Below are 20,134 nucleotides of genomic sequence, written 5' to 3'. Positions count from 1 at the left end.
GACGGCTTGGGCTATCAAGCCACTTCAGATCTGTGGGGGTTCTTTATTTGTAATTGCACATATTCGTCACTGAAATTTTAAAAATAAACTCTTGGTGAGCTATCTTTGCAGCATCTCTCAGAGTATATTGATGTGTCATGATCCATATTTTTAATAACTTGGTATTGGATGTTCTATATATTCGCCTAGGGCATTAAATTGAGAAATACTTCATTTATTGTACGAAGATACCTCTTTGTGATCGGAAGTGTACCGCCAGGTAACGTCTTGCAGGTCGTCTCTGGAGAAGGCAAAGACGTAGGTCAGCTTCTTGCCCCGGCCGTGGGAGTACATGAGCGGGGTGTTAAGAACACCTTCACACGGGTCCACATGAAGCCAGCCGTTTGATTCGTAGTCGAAAACCTGAGATCATTATATCTCTACTACGATTGCTAAATGCAAAAATGAATCCGGGCAATAGGGCAAATTAAAAAAATATAATAAGTGAGCCAAGATGGCCCAGTGGTTAGAACGCGTGCATCATACGATGATTTCGGGTTCAAACCCAGGCAAGTACCACTGAATTTTCATTCTGCCACATGTGTATTCCACCAACCCGCATTGGAGCAACTTTGTAGAAAAGTGCTCCAAACCTTCTCCTCACAGGGAGAGGAGGCCTTAGCCCAGCAGTGGGAAATTGACAGGTTGTTAATGTAGTCCGTGATAATATAACATACAGACATAGAAAGTTAATTTCGCAATTATAATATTAGTATAGAATATGAACTAATTGTTTTTTCAATGAAGTATTTCATGATAGGATTTTATGTATTAAAATGCTTTTAAAATCACATTAATTTTATATCATTCGTAATATGACAACGATTATATGCTATTTGCCAGAGGTTACCAATAATTAAAAAGTTATTAGCAGATATGAATATTATACTTATAATTACCTACTGTTATTTCGATGAAAATGATATTGCATTAAACACACAATATCACAATATATGACACTAAAGTTTTAAGTTATAGCTAAGGCAGTAGGCACTAGGCAGTGTAGAATCGAGTTGTGTTGGGGGATAACGTGAGCGGTCCGACTTGAACATGGGAAAAATATTGCTACTATTTGTGGGTAAGTACGTCGACTAACTGATTTTTGAAGTGACTCATATGACGCTTTTATGAATTCAAATTTAAAAGCAAAAGATTATACAGGATTACAAAAAGATCATTGTTTCATCTTATTTTTAAATTATGTTATTGTAACTTTTAAATTTTATATATATTTCAAAAAATATATATTTAAGAGTTCATTTTAAAATTCATACAACTTTAAAAATTAAATCGTCTTTGTATAGCAATTTGCCTGACTTCGCCCTTTAATTAATTATTTTTTCACGAAGTACCGTCTATTATTTTTAAATATTAAACAAATACGTACTTATCATACAATAATAATTCAATAATAATTTTTCAAACGATATTTCCTCAATCGAAGTTTCAGCCTGTGTTCATTGAGAAATAAATGCGAATATATACGTCAAAGATTAAATTAAATAAAATTAAATAGATAAAAAAAAACTTATTTAGTCGTCTTTTTAATTCGAATCAAACTATCGTCTAATATATAAATAATGTTTTGGTATTGACATTATAGTTTCTATAACATTTATTTAATATTTTATAGTTTTCGAGATAAATATATTTTTTGTTTTCTTGTATACTTCCAAACATATCCAATATATGTATACTGGTGCATTTTCTTTTGCAAAGGTCGATCTTTCTTGGACCTTTAGTCTTTACCTAGCTCAGCATAGATGTTTTTGCACACACTATTGTTGGATTGACATCAATATATATGCAACATGTTTTTGTTAGCAACCTGTATAGATAACATATTCGCAACCCAAAATAAAATTATTATCAATAAACTAAATTCAGCCTGGCCTAATTTATGGCCTGGCCTAATTAAGCCTGGGAGAAGTAGATGCCATAGGGATTTTCTGCGACTTATCCAAAGCCTTTGATTGTGTTCAACATGAAACTCTGGTCAGGAAACTGTATCACTATGGAATTAGAGATTGTGCGCTCGACCTTCTGACTTCTTATCTCAAAAATAGAATACAGAGGGTTGACTTTAAAGGGAAAAGGTCTCCTGGGGTCTCAGTTGGTATGGGGGTCCCTAAGGAACAATTCTTGGGCATTTTCTATTTCTCATATACATAAATGACTTGCCCTTTTTTGTTGGAAACAATCATGATATAGTTTTGTTTGCTGATGATACCTCTTTGGTTTTTAAAATTAATAGAAAACAGGCACAGTATGACGATGTAAATAATGCTATTTCTGATATAGTACACTTGTTTAGCGTAAATAATCTTAGGATGAATAATAAAAAAACAAGAATTGTAAAATTTAGTACACCAAATGTGCAAAATGTAAAAGCTGGTGTACTTATCAATCCAGTTGAATCAACTGAATTTCTTGGCCTTACTGTTGATGCCAAGTTGCATTCGGTATTATGGTTTGGGCCATACTATATTTGCTGCAGAAAAGGACTATTCGCGCAATCTATAACCTAGGAGCCAAAGAATTATTAAGGTATAATTTTAAAGATATCAAGATATTAACTATTGCTTCTCAATATATGTAATTGTATATTCTGTAATATTTTGTATGTACGGAAAAATATTAATGAGTTTATGAGAAAATGTGATTCTCATAGCATTGGTACAAGGAACAAATACAAACTTGTTACTCCTGTTACTCGACTGCATAGAGTCAGTAACTCTTTTATGGGGCAATGTATACGGTTCTACAACAGGATCCCAGAAAGCTTTCAAAGTGCCTCTGTTGCCAAATTTAGGCTATTATATAATTAGTGAATTTATGATATGATATGATACCACACCTTGGGAATGAAACGATCGCCTCCTGGCTATTTCTATTCATATTCAATTGTGTATATAATAAAATAGACAAATAAAAGACCCACTGAGTTTCTTTCGCCGGTTCTTCTCAGGTCAAGGTGTTTTCTTTTCCGAACCGGTGGTAGTGTTTCATATGTCTATTAATAAGTAAATGTAATGCTTCTATATTGAATAAAGGAGTTTGAGTTTGACTGTACGTATTTGGTGCTCCTAAACGGCTAGACGAATTTAAATGATTTTTATGTGTATTTGATTAGAATCTCTGCGTGTTTTTGATTGGTCCCGATAGGTAACTAGGTTTAAAAAAAACTACAGGATTTAAAATAGTTGAGGCATTTCAACTGCACTAACAAAACGAGATCGTACTTAATCGTTATCAAAAATTCGGAAAGAAAGATCGGTTACTTTTCTTTTTTATTCTAAAATACTGAAGAGGTAACAGAAAAGCTTGTAAAGCAAAGGATCGAACCTTATAAAAAAAAGTAGCTGAGTTTACTGTCACAATAAAATACTAATGCGTAATGTCTAACTCCTTTGTGTCTTTGTAATACGGCCCCTTTATTTCCCGTAGATTTCCAACAAAGGTAGCACTCACAGACAAAACAAAAGAATATTGTCCTTTTCTTTTATGACTACTATTTTTATCATTCATGAATGAATTAAACATGCAATCCTTGGTTTTAGTCATTGGGATAAGGTATTTACGTGTTATTACATAGTATAAAACAAAGTCTTTTTGATGCCGTTTATTTAGAAGATAGACTGACACAAGAGGAAGGTTTTTATGTATAAAACATACACAAAAATTAGAGAAACACTGATAATTTTAGAGGTTTCCGAAGTGATGTCGTAAATAAACACATTTTTGAGTTTATATTGCAAACGCTGTCTGAAATCTATGAGATAGATCAAAATAATGTACTACAGTAAAGTACTTAAAAAGGTCTTCAAAAAAGGCAGCGATGGTATACATGTCTATCTCTTAGGGATAACCCACAATAACCAATTTTATCCTTTACTCTTTACGAGAAATAATGGCTTATTTTTGAAGCGATTTTAAGCAATACAGGATTAATCCTTATCCAATTAAGTATATATAACCTTGCATACATTGTGCATTTAATATAGAATAATATGGCGCTTTACAGCATGTAATTTAAATGAATATTTTCGAAGATATTACAGATTTAAAATGTAGGGCGTAGCGGTTTGTATTGTTAAATGACTACAAAAACTATGAACGTTGTAAGACATTCTGTAGTATATTCAGTATCAGCATTGCACTTGTGCGAAGCCGGGCGGGTCGCTAGTTATAATAATAAGTGGTTTGCGTATACATAAGCAATAAATTGTAACATTGCTGTAACTGTGCTGATGAACCTTAATAATTATATTCTATGCCAAAATAATTGTTTTAATAAATATTTGAAACAATTATGAGCCTCATAAAAATTTTTCGTATTTTTTTAAGCTTAAGTAAGATGTACTTTTTTTAAGTTTAATTTGAATTAAATTTTCAGCTATGTTCGCCTACGCCGCCACGGCTACGCGAATTAGATATACGGTTCAAAATTACAAAAGAACAGCACTCGGTGATTCAGTTGACGTCGCTTCTATGAAGTTATTAAAGGTATATATATTTATATTTTTATTAAACTATAATACTAATATTACTTATACATACATTTACAATGTAAAATATATTTAAATATATATTAATCAATGAAGCTAGTAAAGCTGGTCGTATTTTATTAGCATGTAGCATAGTAATTACTATAGATATGTACCCTATCGTATGCGTCGCACAGCAGGCGCAATATTCATAAAATAATTGTTGCTGAAATTAAATGACTTCTAAGCATGGGAGAAGCGTGGGCGTAGATTACATTTTATTTACGTAGGCCATGTGGTATACATATTTTTTAATTATTTTCAAACATTTAATCATTAATAAAATTTATATTCCACCAAGTGAAGCGGGATAGCTAGTAATACGGAGGTATTTAGCCAAGAAAAATCCAAAAAAATGTTAAAAATAATTAGATATCTATAAACCCAGGCAAGCACCACTGAGTTGATGAGCTTAATTTGTGTTTATAATATACCTTCTGGAGTTCCACAAGGATCAATATTGGGTCCTATATTATTTATTATTTTTATCAACGACATTGAGTCTTGCTTCATGATGATTTGAAAATTTTCCGTGTTGTCAACGATCCTATCCATCAGTCACAGCTTCAATCGGATTTGTCAAGGCTAGAGAATTATTGCACTTTAAATAAGTTAAATTTGAATGTGTCAAAATGTTTTTTTACCTCTTATACACAAAAAATTAAAAAGTATATATCATCTTATTCTTTATTGTCAACTAACTTCCAAAGAACGAATTCTATGCGAGATTTAGGCGTTATTCATGACTTTAAACTTTTATTCAGTGAGCATATTGATTCCATAGTCACTAAAGCTTATAAGGCTTTGGGATTCATTATTCGCATGTCCACACCTTTCCATCATATGAAATCAATAAAAATCCTATATTGCTCATACGTTCGGACCCACCTAGAGTATGCGTCACAGGTATGGAACCCACGTTACCAAGATTATGTAAATAGACTGGAGACGATTCAGAAAAAAATTGTGAATTTTATTAGATATCAATTTCACCTACCTATTGAAACATATGAACAAACGTCATCTGCTTCCACTAAATATCCGTCGAAGGACCGCTGATATTACCTTCCTTGTAAATACATTAAATAGCCGCATTGACTGCACAGATCTTTTGAGCAAGCTTAATTTGATAACACCTAAAACCATAAATCGACGTCGTCAGCCCCTACTGGATGTCCTAACGGCTAAGACAAATTATAGGCAGAATTCTTTTCTGATAAGAGCGTCTGCTAGTCTTAATGAGCTTGTCGAAGTTTGTGAAGATTTTGATGTTTTCTGCAGAAAGCATAATAATGTTAAGCGATATTTGCAAAGACATAGTAATTTTTAACTTTTTAACTTGTGGTCTCACTGGCTTTTTTTATTACAGACACTTAGTTTTATATGTATTGTTGTGATCATTTTAGTATTTTATGAAAAAAAATAAAATCATTTACAGAAAATATATGAACAATCTGCCGACAAAAACGTAGTTTCATCACCTCTAGGCGTGCTCACTCTACTCTCCCTGTACGCATCGGGATCGGAAGGAAAGACCCGTGCGGAAATCATGGCACTCCTAGGTTCCGAGGATTATGAACAGGTATTTATGTGATCGATACAAGAGGAATTAAGCAGAATAAATTACTTTGGACATTGAATTAATGCTACGATATCGGTGTTTGCCAATCGTAGCCAAACCCTTGGTCGAATTCTTCTGTATTAGTTAAAAATATTGTCTTAAGTATGAGGACAGCTTTCAGGTTCATACAGCCAATTGAACGAAAGGTTCGCATCGATGGATCCAAACTATTTAATACTAGCTAACAAGGTTTTAGTATCTGATAAATACACTCTCGACGATGGATTCTTCAAAACAGCGAAAAATTATAAGAGCGAAGTGGATAACATCGACTTTAAAGATCGGAAAAAGGCTGCGAATGCTATTAACGACTGGGTAAGTTTAAAGCGCAATAATGTACCAGTTAAACCAGATCTATTCTACTATGGATGTAACTGGTCAGGCCAGCACTAAGTGGAGGTTCTTCTTCAGAAGAGATATTCGTAGGACATTGTCTAGAACAGAACTGTTTAGTGTTTCTAATCCTCGTTTTATTGTTTAAAACTAATGATTTTCGGATACCACTTCATAGAGAATATTACATCATTTGCTATTATTTTTATTGCGAAATGGGGGAACGTCGAGTCTTGCTCGCCCTATAATTCCTGTTCATCTAGATCCAGGGCCGGACTGAAAGTTTAGGGCTAACACTACTTAGGGGCCCACCTAAGATATATCTGAACGTAGACTTGAATTAAGATATTTGAATGGGTTTGATTAATTGTAGGACTCGCTTGGCAGCAAACCATAAGATCTGTTTAATTTAAAAAAGTTATGGATTATTTCGCATTATCGGCTATTTTTGACTTTGACTTGACTTAGCTGGGGCCCCATTGAATCCACGGGGCCCTGGGCCGAAGCCCAAAAAGCCATATGCTAGATCCAGCCCTGTCTAGATCCTTAATTTTACAATTTGCATGTCTATCACACGAGATACGTCACTAATTTATGAGGTAATAATAATTGTTTGGATAGAGTTCAGTTATGTGTTATTATTGAAAGAGTTTTGTGTGAATTGAATAATTGACTTCTGTTTTAATATTATATTTCAGTCATCCAGTAAAACAAGGGGATTGATCGACCATCCAGTTTCCGAATCTGATATCGACCCAGATGCGGCTATTGCTCTCCTTAACGTGATTTTCTTTCAGGTATGAGTCTATAACTATACGTACATTACATTAAAAGCTATATAATATATTTTGAACTTATATCTATGTTACAACATACTTAATGGCTATTCATACCACAGCATGGTGACTTCATAAATCTATAATTTGTAAAAAATGACAAAATATTTACTTCAATAGAAAAAAAAAACGTTATTTATTATTGATTAAAATTATCAAACAATTTTATGATTACTGAATGTTAAACAGGGTCACTGGCACGTACCCTTCAACGCCAGCCATACAAAGGAACAGGAATTCAACGTGGATCGCTCCACGATCGTGAAGAAGCCCATGATGCAACTCCGACGGTCACTGCACTACCATGAGGACAACGACATGGGCGTTAGGGTATACTTGCATTTTTAATTATATCTATTTTTTATTTAAAACCCGAAGGCAAAAGACACTTTTATATATATAAACAATCCTTTGTTATTTTAATGCGAAACCGACATTTGGAATTAAGCTGTTATGTCCTTTGTGCCAGTAGTTACTTACCTAACAAAGCAAAACTGGTGGTAATAATATCTGATGAGCGGGGTTTAACGACCCACACAGTTTGCTCTAATCCCTATCACCAAGTGAACCTTCGTAGACAGATTTGTAAATGGTAACGTTCTGGTGATTGCTGTCGGTAGACATTGCCTTTAAGAATTAAAAAAAACCGTCAATGCGTGGCCAATCTTGGAGTTTTATATTAAAACCATTATGTCTATGGATACTAGATCATCCGCTCTTCAAACCAGTCAGAACATTCTATCTATCTATGCTATCTTTTATCGAATAATATGTCTTGTCAGCTAAATATTATTTAACAAGAACATAGTGGCGCCGTAGGAAATTTAATCGATTCTTTCTATAGCTAATCCGCTACATTTGGACCAACCTTGGGTATTCGGATGTTATGTCTCTTGTGCCTATTTCTACATACACACACACGCGTATAACTTACACGCACATTTGTTTTTAATCTTACCTAAATGTTTATTTAAATTTTAAATATACGTCCAACAGATGATAGGGTTGCCATACAAGGAGTCAAAGTTCCGAATGATAGTTGTGTTACCAAATGAAGTGGACGGTCTTCCGGATGTGCTGGAGAAGGTTGCAAAGAAGGGGCTCTTAGAAAACATCTTCCGGATGCGCCCTTCTCGAGCTACAGTAAATTTAAACATGCCCAAATTTGAGACCAGGTCGAAGATTAATCTTAATGACGTTTTGAGCAAGGTATGAAAAATAGTTTTGAATGTTTTAATGTGTTAATTGGTATGTAAGTTATTTTTATTACGATTATAATTAACTATTCATATTTAAACATAGATTTTTAATTTACGACTCTTACCAAAAGCGTCTGGTAAGCAAAAGTAAGTCTAGCTTAACTCGTCAAGTCGTTCTTTTGGGGCACATACAAATTTATTGCATCAGCCTCTGAGTATTAAACTAACGCTAATCCGGTATTATACAAAAAAAGCTGTTATACATGACAGAATTGTATTTATTGGAATAGATTTGGTATCATGTTCTATTTTATTTTTGGAGTTGAAATGTTTTATCTGATATCTTTGTCATTATTTGTACATTTAGGTTGGAGTATCCGGCATATTCGAAAATGCGTCGTCGGGTATTGTGAAGGAACGCGGCGTGATGATCTCCAAGGCGCTGCAAGAGGCATTCGTCAAAGTGGACGAAGAGGGCGCCACTGCTGGAGCCTTCACCGGTATTTCTCTGACTTTATCTAGCGTATCTAAAGTCATTATCATTAACAATTATCCAAAAAAAATCCTAATTTAATTATCATTCGAGTTTCCCCCAACTTATACGGTAGAAAATACATGATTTTCTCTTTGTTTATGTATAATTTTGTCTAATATGTGTGTCTTATTTAGCTGATTTTTGCCCATAATATACTGATCATTTCTACAGAATCCGACTGCACCCTTACGTACGTAAGCACCTGCACTCCCTGCGCTTTAACATAGTTTCCTGGCGTTTCATAAAATATTATATCTAATTCAAAGACAATGAGATTTTGACAAGTCAATTTTACCACTTTTAACTAGTTTGACATGTTCCTAACAATTGAAAGTGAAAATTAGTGCATATTTTCTGATTTAAAATTTGTTTTGCAGGACTAGTGCTATTGAGGATGTCATATGGGTCTCCCCCTCCGCCGATACCCTTCAAGGTGGACCGTCCCTTCCTATACGCGATCTTAAACGACGACATTGTACTGTTCGCAGGGACCTACAGCCATTGAGTGTTTTTGAATAACAAGATGAATTTTTTAACACATTTTTCAAAATATATAAAATAATGTGAATTAGGTTTTTTATTTCTACAACTTGCAGGTGCACAGCTTCAGACCTTATTGAAGTATGTAATTTGTATGTCGAATGTGAGTGCAGCAATTGTATATACAGGGTTATTGGTAATTCGACGTATTCCCGTTAGGAGGTGATAGGGGTGATTATTTGTGATAATTTTAACCCCCATATGTATGATGCAAAAGTGAACTATTTTTGAGTTATCACGTTTTTTAGATTTTTTCAAAATAATTAAAAAATGCAACTTCAAAAATTTATTTAAAAAAAAGTATCAATTAAAATGTATTTTTTTCTTCTGATTTATAAAAACGAATAAACACTGGTTATTTTTCAATTTTAAAACAATAAATATCGTGCCAAATTTAAAAATGCGAGACGGAAAAAGATATTATTTCAAATTTTTTTTTGAAATTATTTACACAAAAATGCCTTAAAAACAAAAAACACGTTATGAAACTTGTGCTGCAGATTATTTTAAAAACATAACCGTTTTATCAGCTCTCCAAAAATGTATAACAACTAGGAACTGATTTCAAAGCAATCGAAATAAAATGACCGCAAAGGACGCTGGTGGAAGTTCGTATTCGAACAAAACTTACCATATGTATACCTAACCAATGCAAGATTATTCGCGTTTGTTTCCTAATCAACGGCTACCTGATGTATCAGTTTATAATAAGCGAATCCGAGAAACTGGTAGCTTTCAGAGAGAACAAATTAAAGTCGAAAGACTCCCAGTCCATATATATTATATAAATTAGTAATTAACAACATAATTATCGATAATAATTATATATATATAATCTATCGATGAATTATTCGAACCATTTCGACAAACACCTTCGTCGCACGACTCTCTGTAACAGAGCACAGCACACACAGCATGATCTACAGTGCATAATGTAGGATTCCATCCTTACCATTATACTCCTGCGCAAATTATTTACGAACAAATCCCTGAAAGGAGAGTTATTTTTTGTAGTTTTGTTTGGAAAAAAATCTCTGGACTATTTGAATCCAAATTCGATCAAGATGAGATTACTTACTCATAATGAACATGATTGGGGAGAGAAAGTGCACAAAAATCCTCCTCCTCGAAGACTTACTTACAGAATAAAGATTACGAGACAAAATATCATATACCAGCAAGACAGATGTACTGCACATTTTAGTATTAATATTACGCGATAGTTTGATAGCCATTTTCCTAATTAGAATAGAGGCTTACAATCGCTCGGCCGATGAATATGCCGATAGCGTCGCTATACTATACTATTTCGTGTAAACGGAGCCTCACATTCTTCGACTGGACTATGATAACGTCGCCGTAGGTCTGTCCCTGAGATTCGTGGATGGTCATGACGCTTGACCCTTCACCTTTTCCGTATCCCTGGTCCATCAGGCGTTTCTTTTCCTCCTGCGTATGGGCCAGATATAGAGTTTGGTTTGGTCGGATGGTATGTTGGGCGTTGGCGTCAGTGGATCTCTCCATTTTGAGTGAGTGGACGATGGGGCTTGCAGAGTAAATCTCGCTAATGGCGTATGCGACGTCCAGGGTGTTTCGATGCGTACAGGATAACTCACGGGTGATGTTTGTTGTCCGACTTGGTCGGCAGTACCTCATTTCGAACAGATTTTCTCTGTCGATATAAGGCAACTGGTTGATATCTTCGATGCGGACCACCTCGCTAGCTCCAGACTGCTGTGCCGCCATTACTATGGCTCCGAAGTGGTTCATGGGGGCTTCGTCCACCGTAAGACAGTTACATTTAATGCTCTCGTTTAACCCGTTCACTAGCACGGATGCCATAGTTCGTACCCTTGATTTAGTTTTTTCGCCAAATCGGTGTGTAAGTTGTTCTTTCAGGTCATTGGTGGCTTCGATTGTGGAGGTGACTACCACTTCTTTGTCCTCATCAAAATTTTTGACAATGTGAGTCGTCTTTCCGCATCCTGGTGCCCCATTTATCCACGATATCTGTGGCAGTTTCCAACTCACGAGAGGTGCGTCGACGCCCGGAACTCCTGAGATGGACTTTGCCATCACGAGTATCCTGTCGTCTAACATTACTCTCGTACATCTGGCCACTACTACCACTGGGTCTCCTCTTGGTGTGAAGAACCTAGGGAATGCGTCTTTTCGCCCCTCATCTTCAACCAGGCCCAAGAATCCTTCTGAAGCGCTGTAAGCCGCCATGTACCGCCCCGACATTTTCCCTTTGATAACTTGGGATGTGTCGTTGTTGTATATGGCCGTCTCGGCTTCTTCAAGCTCCACCTCCAGCAGCTTTTCGTTACCGCGTCGGTAGTTCTGCATGATCTTTTTGCAGGTGGCTAAGTGGACCTCCCGGGTGGCTGTCACAATAACCTGGAACTCTAGGAAAGCATTCACTGCATGGTCTCGAGGGTTTGACGCTGGCCTCAGCTTTGGTGGTATTACTTGACCCTTATCGGACCTTGTTACATAGGCGCGTGTTGTTTTGGGCTTTCCCGGATCATTGACCATCAGGAATTCCCTCATTGACTGCGCCTGTCGGTTCGATGAAACTGATGGGCCGGGGTCTGGTTGGGGTGAGTGCGACGTCTTGTTCTTCGGAGATACCAGATCGCGGATTAAATACGTCACCGCCGTCACTGCGGGTCCAGGGCTCGGCCGTCTGTCTCGACGGCACTTCGGGTTATTTAACTAACATGTCTGTATTTTTATATGTTGAAAAAGAGTAACTACTGAGTTTCTTGTCGGTTCTTCTCGGTAGAATCTACATTCCGAACCGGTGGTAGCTTTACTTTAAATAGTTTGTTAAATGACGATTCAAAAGTCCTTGTAAAAGCCTACTTGAATAAAGTATATTTTGATTTGATTTGAATAAAACCATAGGTGTATAAATAAAATAACAAAAGAAAACGTCAACCAAGCTTTATTGCAATCGAGAAATATCACTTATATATCACTTCATAACTGTTTATCTCATTCGAGAGACATTACAGAAATTTTACCTCACATTCATTTTATATATAAAGGGCAATATTTTCATTAAACATCAACAGTCGATGTAAGTAGAGATATACCGTGCATTACAAAATAGACCAATTACAATAAAAATAAAATATGGCATATATGTAAATATATATTTTAAATTAATTTGGAACAAAAAAAAAGAAAGAAAATCGTTAAAATATAATAAATAATTTTTATATTAAACTATAAGAGTGAAATAACAAAAAAAAAAAACTCGTTTGAAAAAGGAATATAGTTTGACATAATCGAATTAAATCATCAAGTAAACCCAGAAAGGCGAGAGAAAACGTTCTGGTGGACCGAATTAAAATGAACCTCTATAGTGGTGTCACAAATAGGAAGTCGGCAAAGGGCAATAATAATAGAGGATATTTTGATGTCTATGTAGTATGTAGTAGCAGTGCACCGGTGATGCCAACTCGGGTGCTTTTTTTCGGAATTTGAAAGAGAAGCAAAAACAACGTGTGCAAATAAAATTTAAATTCTGTGAAGTTATATTTGAAATTTTGAAGTATTCAATCGAGTCACAGCCTCACTCGGGGGAACTCGACGCGGGGCGGAGGGGGGCACTCCGGAGGAGTCTGGAGGAGGCTACTCGGCGACGAGGCGCGCGCTCAGGCGCAGCGCGGCGCCGGCGCCGGCCTGCGGCTGGCGGAACAGCTGCGCGTGCTGCCACGCCGCGGCGCCGCGCCCGCCGCGCAGTCGTGCGCGCAGCGAGGCGCGCCGGAAGCGCCGCGAGAAGCGCGCCGGGGCCTCTGCTCGGGGGCCACGTTTTCATGTTCTTAGTTCGTCTTATGTATACGAGCCTCGAGAATCATCGACGACGGATGTACCGAGTGTGTCGGTTTCGACCATGGATAATTCTTGTCGGTCATTTAAAAATGAGGCCTATGTTTCACTTCAAAAGTTAAAAATCTTTATTAAATATAGAAAAAGCATTACTATCACTTATTGTTGTGTCTCGTGTGACACAAATTTGGTTAATTTTTTTTACCTAAAGTGGGTATATCGTATATCAGATTTCAAATTGTATTTACTTTACTTGAATTTAACGGCATCTTATTTTATAGTTTTTCAGATATATGTCAAATATCATACGGATTTCAACTCACCCCCTAATTCAGCAGATATGGGCGTATCGTTGTCGAACTGTATCGTCCAATCTATCTTGCCGTCCTCGTAAACGGCAGTAGTCAACTCAATGACTAACGAATCGAACTCCACATTTTCTGCCTCAGTCGCTATCTTCCAAGACACAGAGCCGGTCTCTTCTCCTTCTACAAAAATATTTCTTTGATATAATTTACGTGTCTACAAAAACTATTTATTATTATATCTTTTTTTTTTATTATTATCACAATAAGTCCCTCGTCTTGTATACCTGTAACTCTTAGTCTATACTAATATTATAAATACGAAAGTAACTCTGTCTGCCCGTTGCTTTCACGGGCAAATCACTGAACCAAATTTGATAATATTTGGTATGAAGCAAGTTTGAGCCCCAAGAATAGACACACTTTTTATTCTCTATATACGAATTCATTAGTGTGTGTTCTGTGAGTCTTGCACAACTTTATTAATATGTAACCTTATTAAATCAAAGACAATATAATGTTGCGACAACTACCACCTTTAAACTAATTAAGACATATTTCTCACAAAATGTCAGAGATCTCACTTTAGGACGAGAAAACGGAATCTGAAACCTATTCCAAAAGAACTAAACATACCACTGCAACTTCAATATGAAGGTGAACATACAAGTGCGTTTATGTGATAATTTGGATCGAAGTTGGTCACTATCGTTCATAGACAATCCCGAATATGCTACCAAACTAGTTCCTTTTTCTGTTACACTGGCTCACTCGCCCTTCAAACACAACCCAGCCTTTGTTGTCTGTTGACAATGGTAAGGCTTTATAGCTCAGTCTTTAACTAACTAAAACATTTTTTGAACGTAGTTGTTGATTGAAAAATTGGTTAAGTGCTTTCCGAGGCACGAGACAAATTTCTGATACTAGTACTAATCGGAATTACTTTTCATATGAAACTAACATATTTTACTAGCCCGACCTGGTCCCTACAAAAGCCTTTAAGCAAGGCACTTGAACGACACAGTAATTTATAAAAGGATTCCACAATTGTTATATGAAACTAGTTACGTTAAGGCTACACAAGACGTCAAACATATGTCTCATTCTGTCAGATTATTACAAATTTTTAGGATTCCGTACCCAGAGGGTAAAACGGACCCTATTGCTAAGGCTCCGCTGTCCGTTTGCCACCAGACTGTACCTCACGAACCATAATAGTTTGAGACTTGAAATTTTCACGGATGAAGAATTAAAAGTATTACATAATAGCATACATAAGTAGTTCTGTTGCTGTTGTAACAGCAAATACTAAAACACAGAATAAAATAAATATTTAAGGGGATCCATACAAAAGAGATGATTTTTTCGTCATTTTTGTAGATAATGGTACAGAACCCTTCGTGTGCGTGCGGTTTTTATATTTTTTGGACAGTAAGCTAACCTTCTCTCGCCAAATACACTTGTTTCCAATCCTTTTCGACCTTTCTGAAGACATTATCGCACTGAAACACTCCAGCCGCCCAGGTTTTAATCGGTTCCAATTCTACACCGTTGCTAGTTATCCGGTATATGTCTGAACCGGTGCTGTACTGGACAGTGTGTTCACCCGGTATCTCGAACTGGAAAACGTGACCGAATACCGTTCCGCTCTCACCACGGGCCGTTCTCCATTCCTTAGATCCGGATATGCGACCGTGTGATTCGTAGTCTGTAGGTTTTCTGTAAATTGATATTTTAAGTTTTCAGTATGCCATGTCCGTAGAAAACAGTAAAAAGATTTTTTTTTTAAATTTTTTGTACATGTCGAATTTTCGTAAGATTCGCATTTTTGATAATGTTGAATATAGTCAGTCAGATTGAGTCACATCGATCAGACATATTCATTTTAGATTTCTATCTACAGAATTCACATCCGCAAGACACGCGTCTGCAGAGGTCACGCCCACGAGACACCCGCCCAGAGAAAGGGCACGGCGCGGACACTCGGGAGACACACGGGCGCAGGGCACACGTCACCTCTCGCGCATGAGTTCGACCAGCTCCCGCAGCGCGCGCGCGGCGAGGTAGGTGCGGCGCGGCGCGGACAGCTGCGCGTGGCGCCGCGCCCGCAGCGCCAGCACGGCCGCCACCAGCGCCGCCTCGCCCGCCGCGCCCCCCGCCGCGCGCCGCCGCACCACCTGCCGGAGGGAGTATGAGTACATCTCTCAGAGTATGTTGATGTGTCGTGATCCATGTTTTTTAATAACCCAAACAAATACCAATTGGATCTTCTATATATATTCGCCTAGGGCATGAAATTGAGAAATACTTCATTTATTGTACGAAGAAAATTTAAATTGAGATACCTCTTTGTGATCGGATGTGTACCGCCAGGTGACGTCTTGCAGGTCGTCTCTGGAGAAGGCAAAGACGTAGGTCAGCTTCTTGCCCCAGCCGTGAGAGTACATGAGCGGGGTGTTAAGAACACCTTCACACGGGTCCACATGAAGCCAGCCGTTTGATTCGTAGTCGAAAACCTGAGATCATTCTTTCTCTACAACGATTGCTAAATGCAAAAATGTTTTTTTTTTTTTTTAATATCCTTCTACGTTATTTTTTTGCTTACTATCTTATTAATATTTAACGCAAGTTTTTTGTAGTCAGAGTTCTTGGTTTGTAAACAACACCATATCTGAGTCATCGCCTTATTTGACGAATTAAAGTATCGCGCTGTGATAAAATTCCTTGTTAAAACAGGAAAAAGCCCAAGAGACGATAAAACGTTGGGCACGATTATTTCAGCAGACTCGAAAGCCCTAAAAGACGACGCTCACCTGGGGTGCCCAACCGCCATTGCGGACAAAAAAACATAGGAATCAATGTATTCGATAGGAAAACTTTAAACTCGAAGAATTTTTTAATTCACTACCTCTCAAAAAAACTACAATAAACGCAGAGTACTTTCCTACAGTTTAAAAAAAAAAAATACGCCAGAAAAGAGGAGGGTCAATATCAGTGAAGGGATTCTAATTTTGCAAGAACACTTCAGTTCACACGTTGTTGTTGAGTTGAGAAAAAGGTAATATGATAAACTGGTTTCGATTAACTTAACCATCCAAATTGATATACGAGGTTTGTTCAAAGGGAAAGGTGAATTTTGATTATTTTCCAAAAGTATTTATTTATTCATCATTATCCATTTTGTCCTCTTCAAAGTAATCCTCCTCAGATATACAGCACTTATGCCAGCGCAATTCTGAAATGCGCTTTCCGGTATGGCCAATAGCTCGTTCTTCGATTCCGACTTTATCTCATCTCATTTATATCAATAGTGACAAAACGCTTACCTTTCATTGGCCTCTTCAGTTTTGGGAATAGGAAAAAGTCGCAGGGAGCCAAATCTGGCAAATACGACGAGCGAGGCATGATTACAGTGTTGTTTTTGGCCAAAAATTTACGAACAAACCTCGTATTATTCTCCAGTGATTAAGCCACGCGGGGGAGGAACGTCGGGTATAGCACCGGCATAGAGCTGCGACTCACCTCGCACCAGACGTGGTCGGTGGTGTCGTACACGTATCGCGTGTCGTACCCGAGCGCGCGACACAGCAGCGTGAAGCAGTTGGCCCACTCCCCGCAGCGGCCGCGGCGCGTGCGCAGCAGCGTGCGCGGCTCGTTGTAGCGCGCGAACTGGGCGTCCGCGCCGCACGACGCGCACTTGTACAGCTGTAACCGATTACCTGTCTCTATATCTATACACATAACTACGATACCTACACATTTCTAAGATAATTCCTAGTATTCACTCACCTCAACTCTGCACGTTTCTGTTTCAGTTTTCATGGATATTGTCTTCACAAACTGAGTATCGCCTCCGCAGCTGTCACACGGAGGTCGGTCGACCCAGGTGAAAAACTTGTGCTTGAACCAACCCAACAACTCCATCAGTAGAGCTATGTCGAACGACATATCGTGACCTTTAAGTTCACCTGTCACGAGACATGTCAAAATATTACATTCAATCTGCTTTGACGAGTGAGGTAACAGGTCACATACATATCTGCAAACCCGGTAACTCGGATAATTTATGAATGTACATCCTTCTCGCATGTCTCTCACTCATAATATATTTATTCCAGTTACTTTTATACCAGGGATATCATAGCTATGTCATGTCGGTTTTGGATATGGAATAGGTTATGTGAATAAAAATTTAACCGATTTGAGATATGATAATGGATATTAGATTATTTAGAAATTGTCAATAGTATAAAATATGTGAGTTTGACTTTATTTGAAGGCTATTATTTAAAATTATAATATTTAGTTACAAAAAACAAGGCAAACAGTTTTGAAATGCAAGTAGCTACTCCTACTTAAAGTAGTATGATTTTATTAGCTTTATCATTTAGTTCTTTCTATATAAAAACAAAATTACAATAAACATCTTTTTTATCAGTTTTGGTTATGGTTACAAATACATTTTTATATATATCCGAATGTTTCCGTTATAACATCTCTTATTTATACTAACCTAACCTATCTCCTTATATTGTTATCTTTGACATGCCAATATTATAAATGTAAAAGTATCTCCATCCATTACGTTGTGTAACCATCACTATTAAAAATAACCAGATTTATGTAAAAAAAGGGAGATGCGGATAGAGTCTTAAGAGTGTAAATTATACGAACCCGTTTTGATTTTCCTTTGTTGTTCTCTCATCCTATCCAGTGCCATTAATTGCAATGTTACTAATGGGATATGTTCCCTCGCTGTCTGTTGCAGTTCTTCATCTTCGTATTTTATCATATCATTAAATAGAGTTTGAATCTTTAGTAATAATTGATTATCCGTTTCCTGTTTGTAAAGAAATCATTTCATTACAATCTTGTCTATAAAAATGTATGATGATATAGTCTGAGGTTAAAAAAACTTTGTTGAAATGTGCATTTTTTCATAGAGGTGTTGATACTGTTGGAGCTACAGTACAGTCCCATCACATCCACAGAATAGGGGATGAGTTGCCCCAGAAGATTTCATAAAATATTTTTGGAGGTTGACTGAAAGGTACTTAGTATCTAATCTAAGGATTACTACAGCGTTGCTTCTATACAATATTTCTATGATTAGAGCAATAAAAAATGTAGAAATTAACATTTTTATTGTAAGATTAGTAAAAAAGAATTGTTAAGTCATATTATATTAGTAAGTTAAAATAATGAATTTAACAATTCAGATTAAGCCTAACTAATATTAATTCGTACTAACTACGTCTTTGAAAATGAGTGTTTGTTATATTTATATGTCTTAACTACTCCGATCATTATGAATATTGCAAACTTCCAATAATTATTTTTTAGAGAACATAGGGTACAGCAATATTCACACACTGAAATTTGTTCTATATTTATTTAGAAACTTTTTGTTCATTCTATATAAAATAATCTCGTTATTCAGTAATTAGCTACTAACGTAATACATATGATCTGTTTATAAAATAGTACTTTTATTTAATAAACATATTATTAGTCGGTGGTTTATCCACATTACACTTGAGGTTTTATATATATCCTTTAATAAGTGTGTGGTAAAGTTTGTACCTATATATCTCTATAATACAATAAAATTAAAAATATAAAACCTTTATATTACATACCAGTACATTGGCTGGTGTCAATTGTATTTTTTTTCTGTGTGGCAAATAGCTTGGTAGTCCAGCTGCTCTGTTATTTTTAAAAGGTCCATAGCAGAAACTTATTTTTCTTTCTAATGCCGCCTGAGCAACTCTCAGCTTATTTAATGTTTGTTCTTTAGGAAATGTAAATTCATTTTGTCCCTGAAATTAAATATTCAGTCTGGTAACTCAGTCAGTATTTATTATTAACATTAAATTAACTTAGTCATAATTCATAATCAAATCAAATAACAAAGTACTTGTAACAAGATAACAATATTTGTTAAAATTTCAAATAACAATTTTTTCCCTAAGGGCCACGAAAACAAATTAAATGTTCCACTTACGGTTTGAAATCCAATGTATTTAAGATAATCACTGAAAGCTTCGCAATTTAGCAATTTTTTGAGCGTATCACTTTTAATCGTTCTTATTTCATTTTCGTGAGGATTATCTAAAATATAGTTGATAAGTTGCAAGAGTTCGTGAAGTATTTCGTTGAACTTATTGGTGTCTTTAATATTTTGTTCGACTAGGGCTAAACGCGCCATATCCTCCATTTTCAGATTTATATTGTTTTATCGCGATGGAATGTTTAGGAAAGGAAATATTTATTTATTACTGCATTATTGACTAAGTCATTTGGTAGGTATTGAATACTTGTCAATTTTGTAGTGTCATC

At 36.3% G+C, this 20,134-nt stretch overlaps 2 protein-coding genes across 3 annotated transcripts; one reads left to right on the top strand and one right to left on the bottom strand.

Moving 5' to 3' along the window:
* The first annotated feature begins 1,034 nt into the window (after positions 1–1,034).
* LOC125070334 (antichymotrypsin-1-like) lies at positions 1,035–9,629 on the top strand. Its single transcript, XM_047680154.1, has 9 exons — positions 1,035–1,117; positions 4,436–4,545; positions 6,025–6,168; positions 6,322–6,522; positions 7,239–7,337; positions 7,566–7,706; positions 8,373–8,585; positions 8,943–9,075; positions 9,488–9,629. Exons 1-9 carry the CDS (start codon positions 1,090–1,092, stop codon positions 9,613–9,615), a joined length of 1,197 nt encoding a protein of 398 aa, XP_047536110.1. The 5' UTR covers positions 1,035–1,089; the 3' UTR covers positions 9,616–9,629.
* Positions 9,630–12,583: 2,954 nt separating this feature from the next.
* LOC125070332 (peptide-N(4)-(N-acetyl-beta-glucosaminyl)asparagine amidase) lies at positions 12,584–20,128 on the bottom strand. 2 transcript variants are annotated; one of them, XM_047680151.1, is made up of 10 exons: positions 19,800–20,128; positions 19,435–19,614; positions 18,470–18,635; positions 17,585–17,763; positions 17,318–17,500; positions 16,141–16,311; positions 15,812–15,972; positions 15,237–15,514; positions 13,814–13,978; positions 12,584–13,456 (listed from the first exon to the last, which is right to left on the bottom strand). In XM_047680151.1, the coding sequence occupies exons 1-10, from the start codon at positions 20,010–20,012 to the stop codon at positions 13,293–13,295; spliced, it is 1,860 nt and encodes a 619-aa protein (XP_047536107.1). In that variant the 5' UTR covers positions 20,013–20,128; the 3' UTR covers positions 12,584–13,292. The 2 variants fall into 2 exon arrangements, with proteins under 2 accessions (XP_047536107.1, XP_047536108.1); XM_047680152.1 differs by lacking the exon at positions 12,584–13,456 and adding an exon at positions 13,493–13,599 and having other exon boundaries at positions 19,800–20,127.
* Positions 20,129–20,134: the final 6 nt, after the last annotated feature.

Source organism: Vanessa atalanta, chromosome 17 (assembly GCF_905147765.1).
Source record: "Vanessa atalanta chromosome 17, ilVanAtal1.2, whole genome shotgun sequence".
Classification (NCBI taxonomy): domain Eukaryota; kingdom Metazoa; phylum Arthropoda; class Insecta; order Lepidoptera; family Nymphalidae; genus Vanessa; species Vanessa atalanta.
The sequence above is the reverse complement of the archived record's forward strand: the minus strand, read 5'-3'. Positions and strand labels throughout refer to the sequence as shown.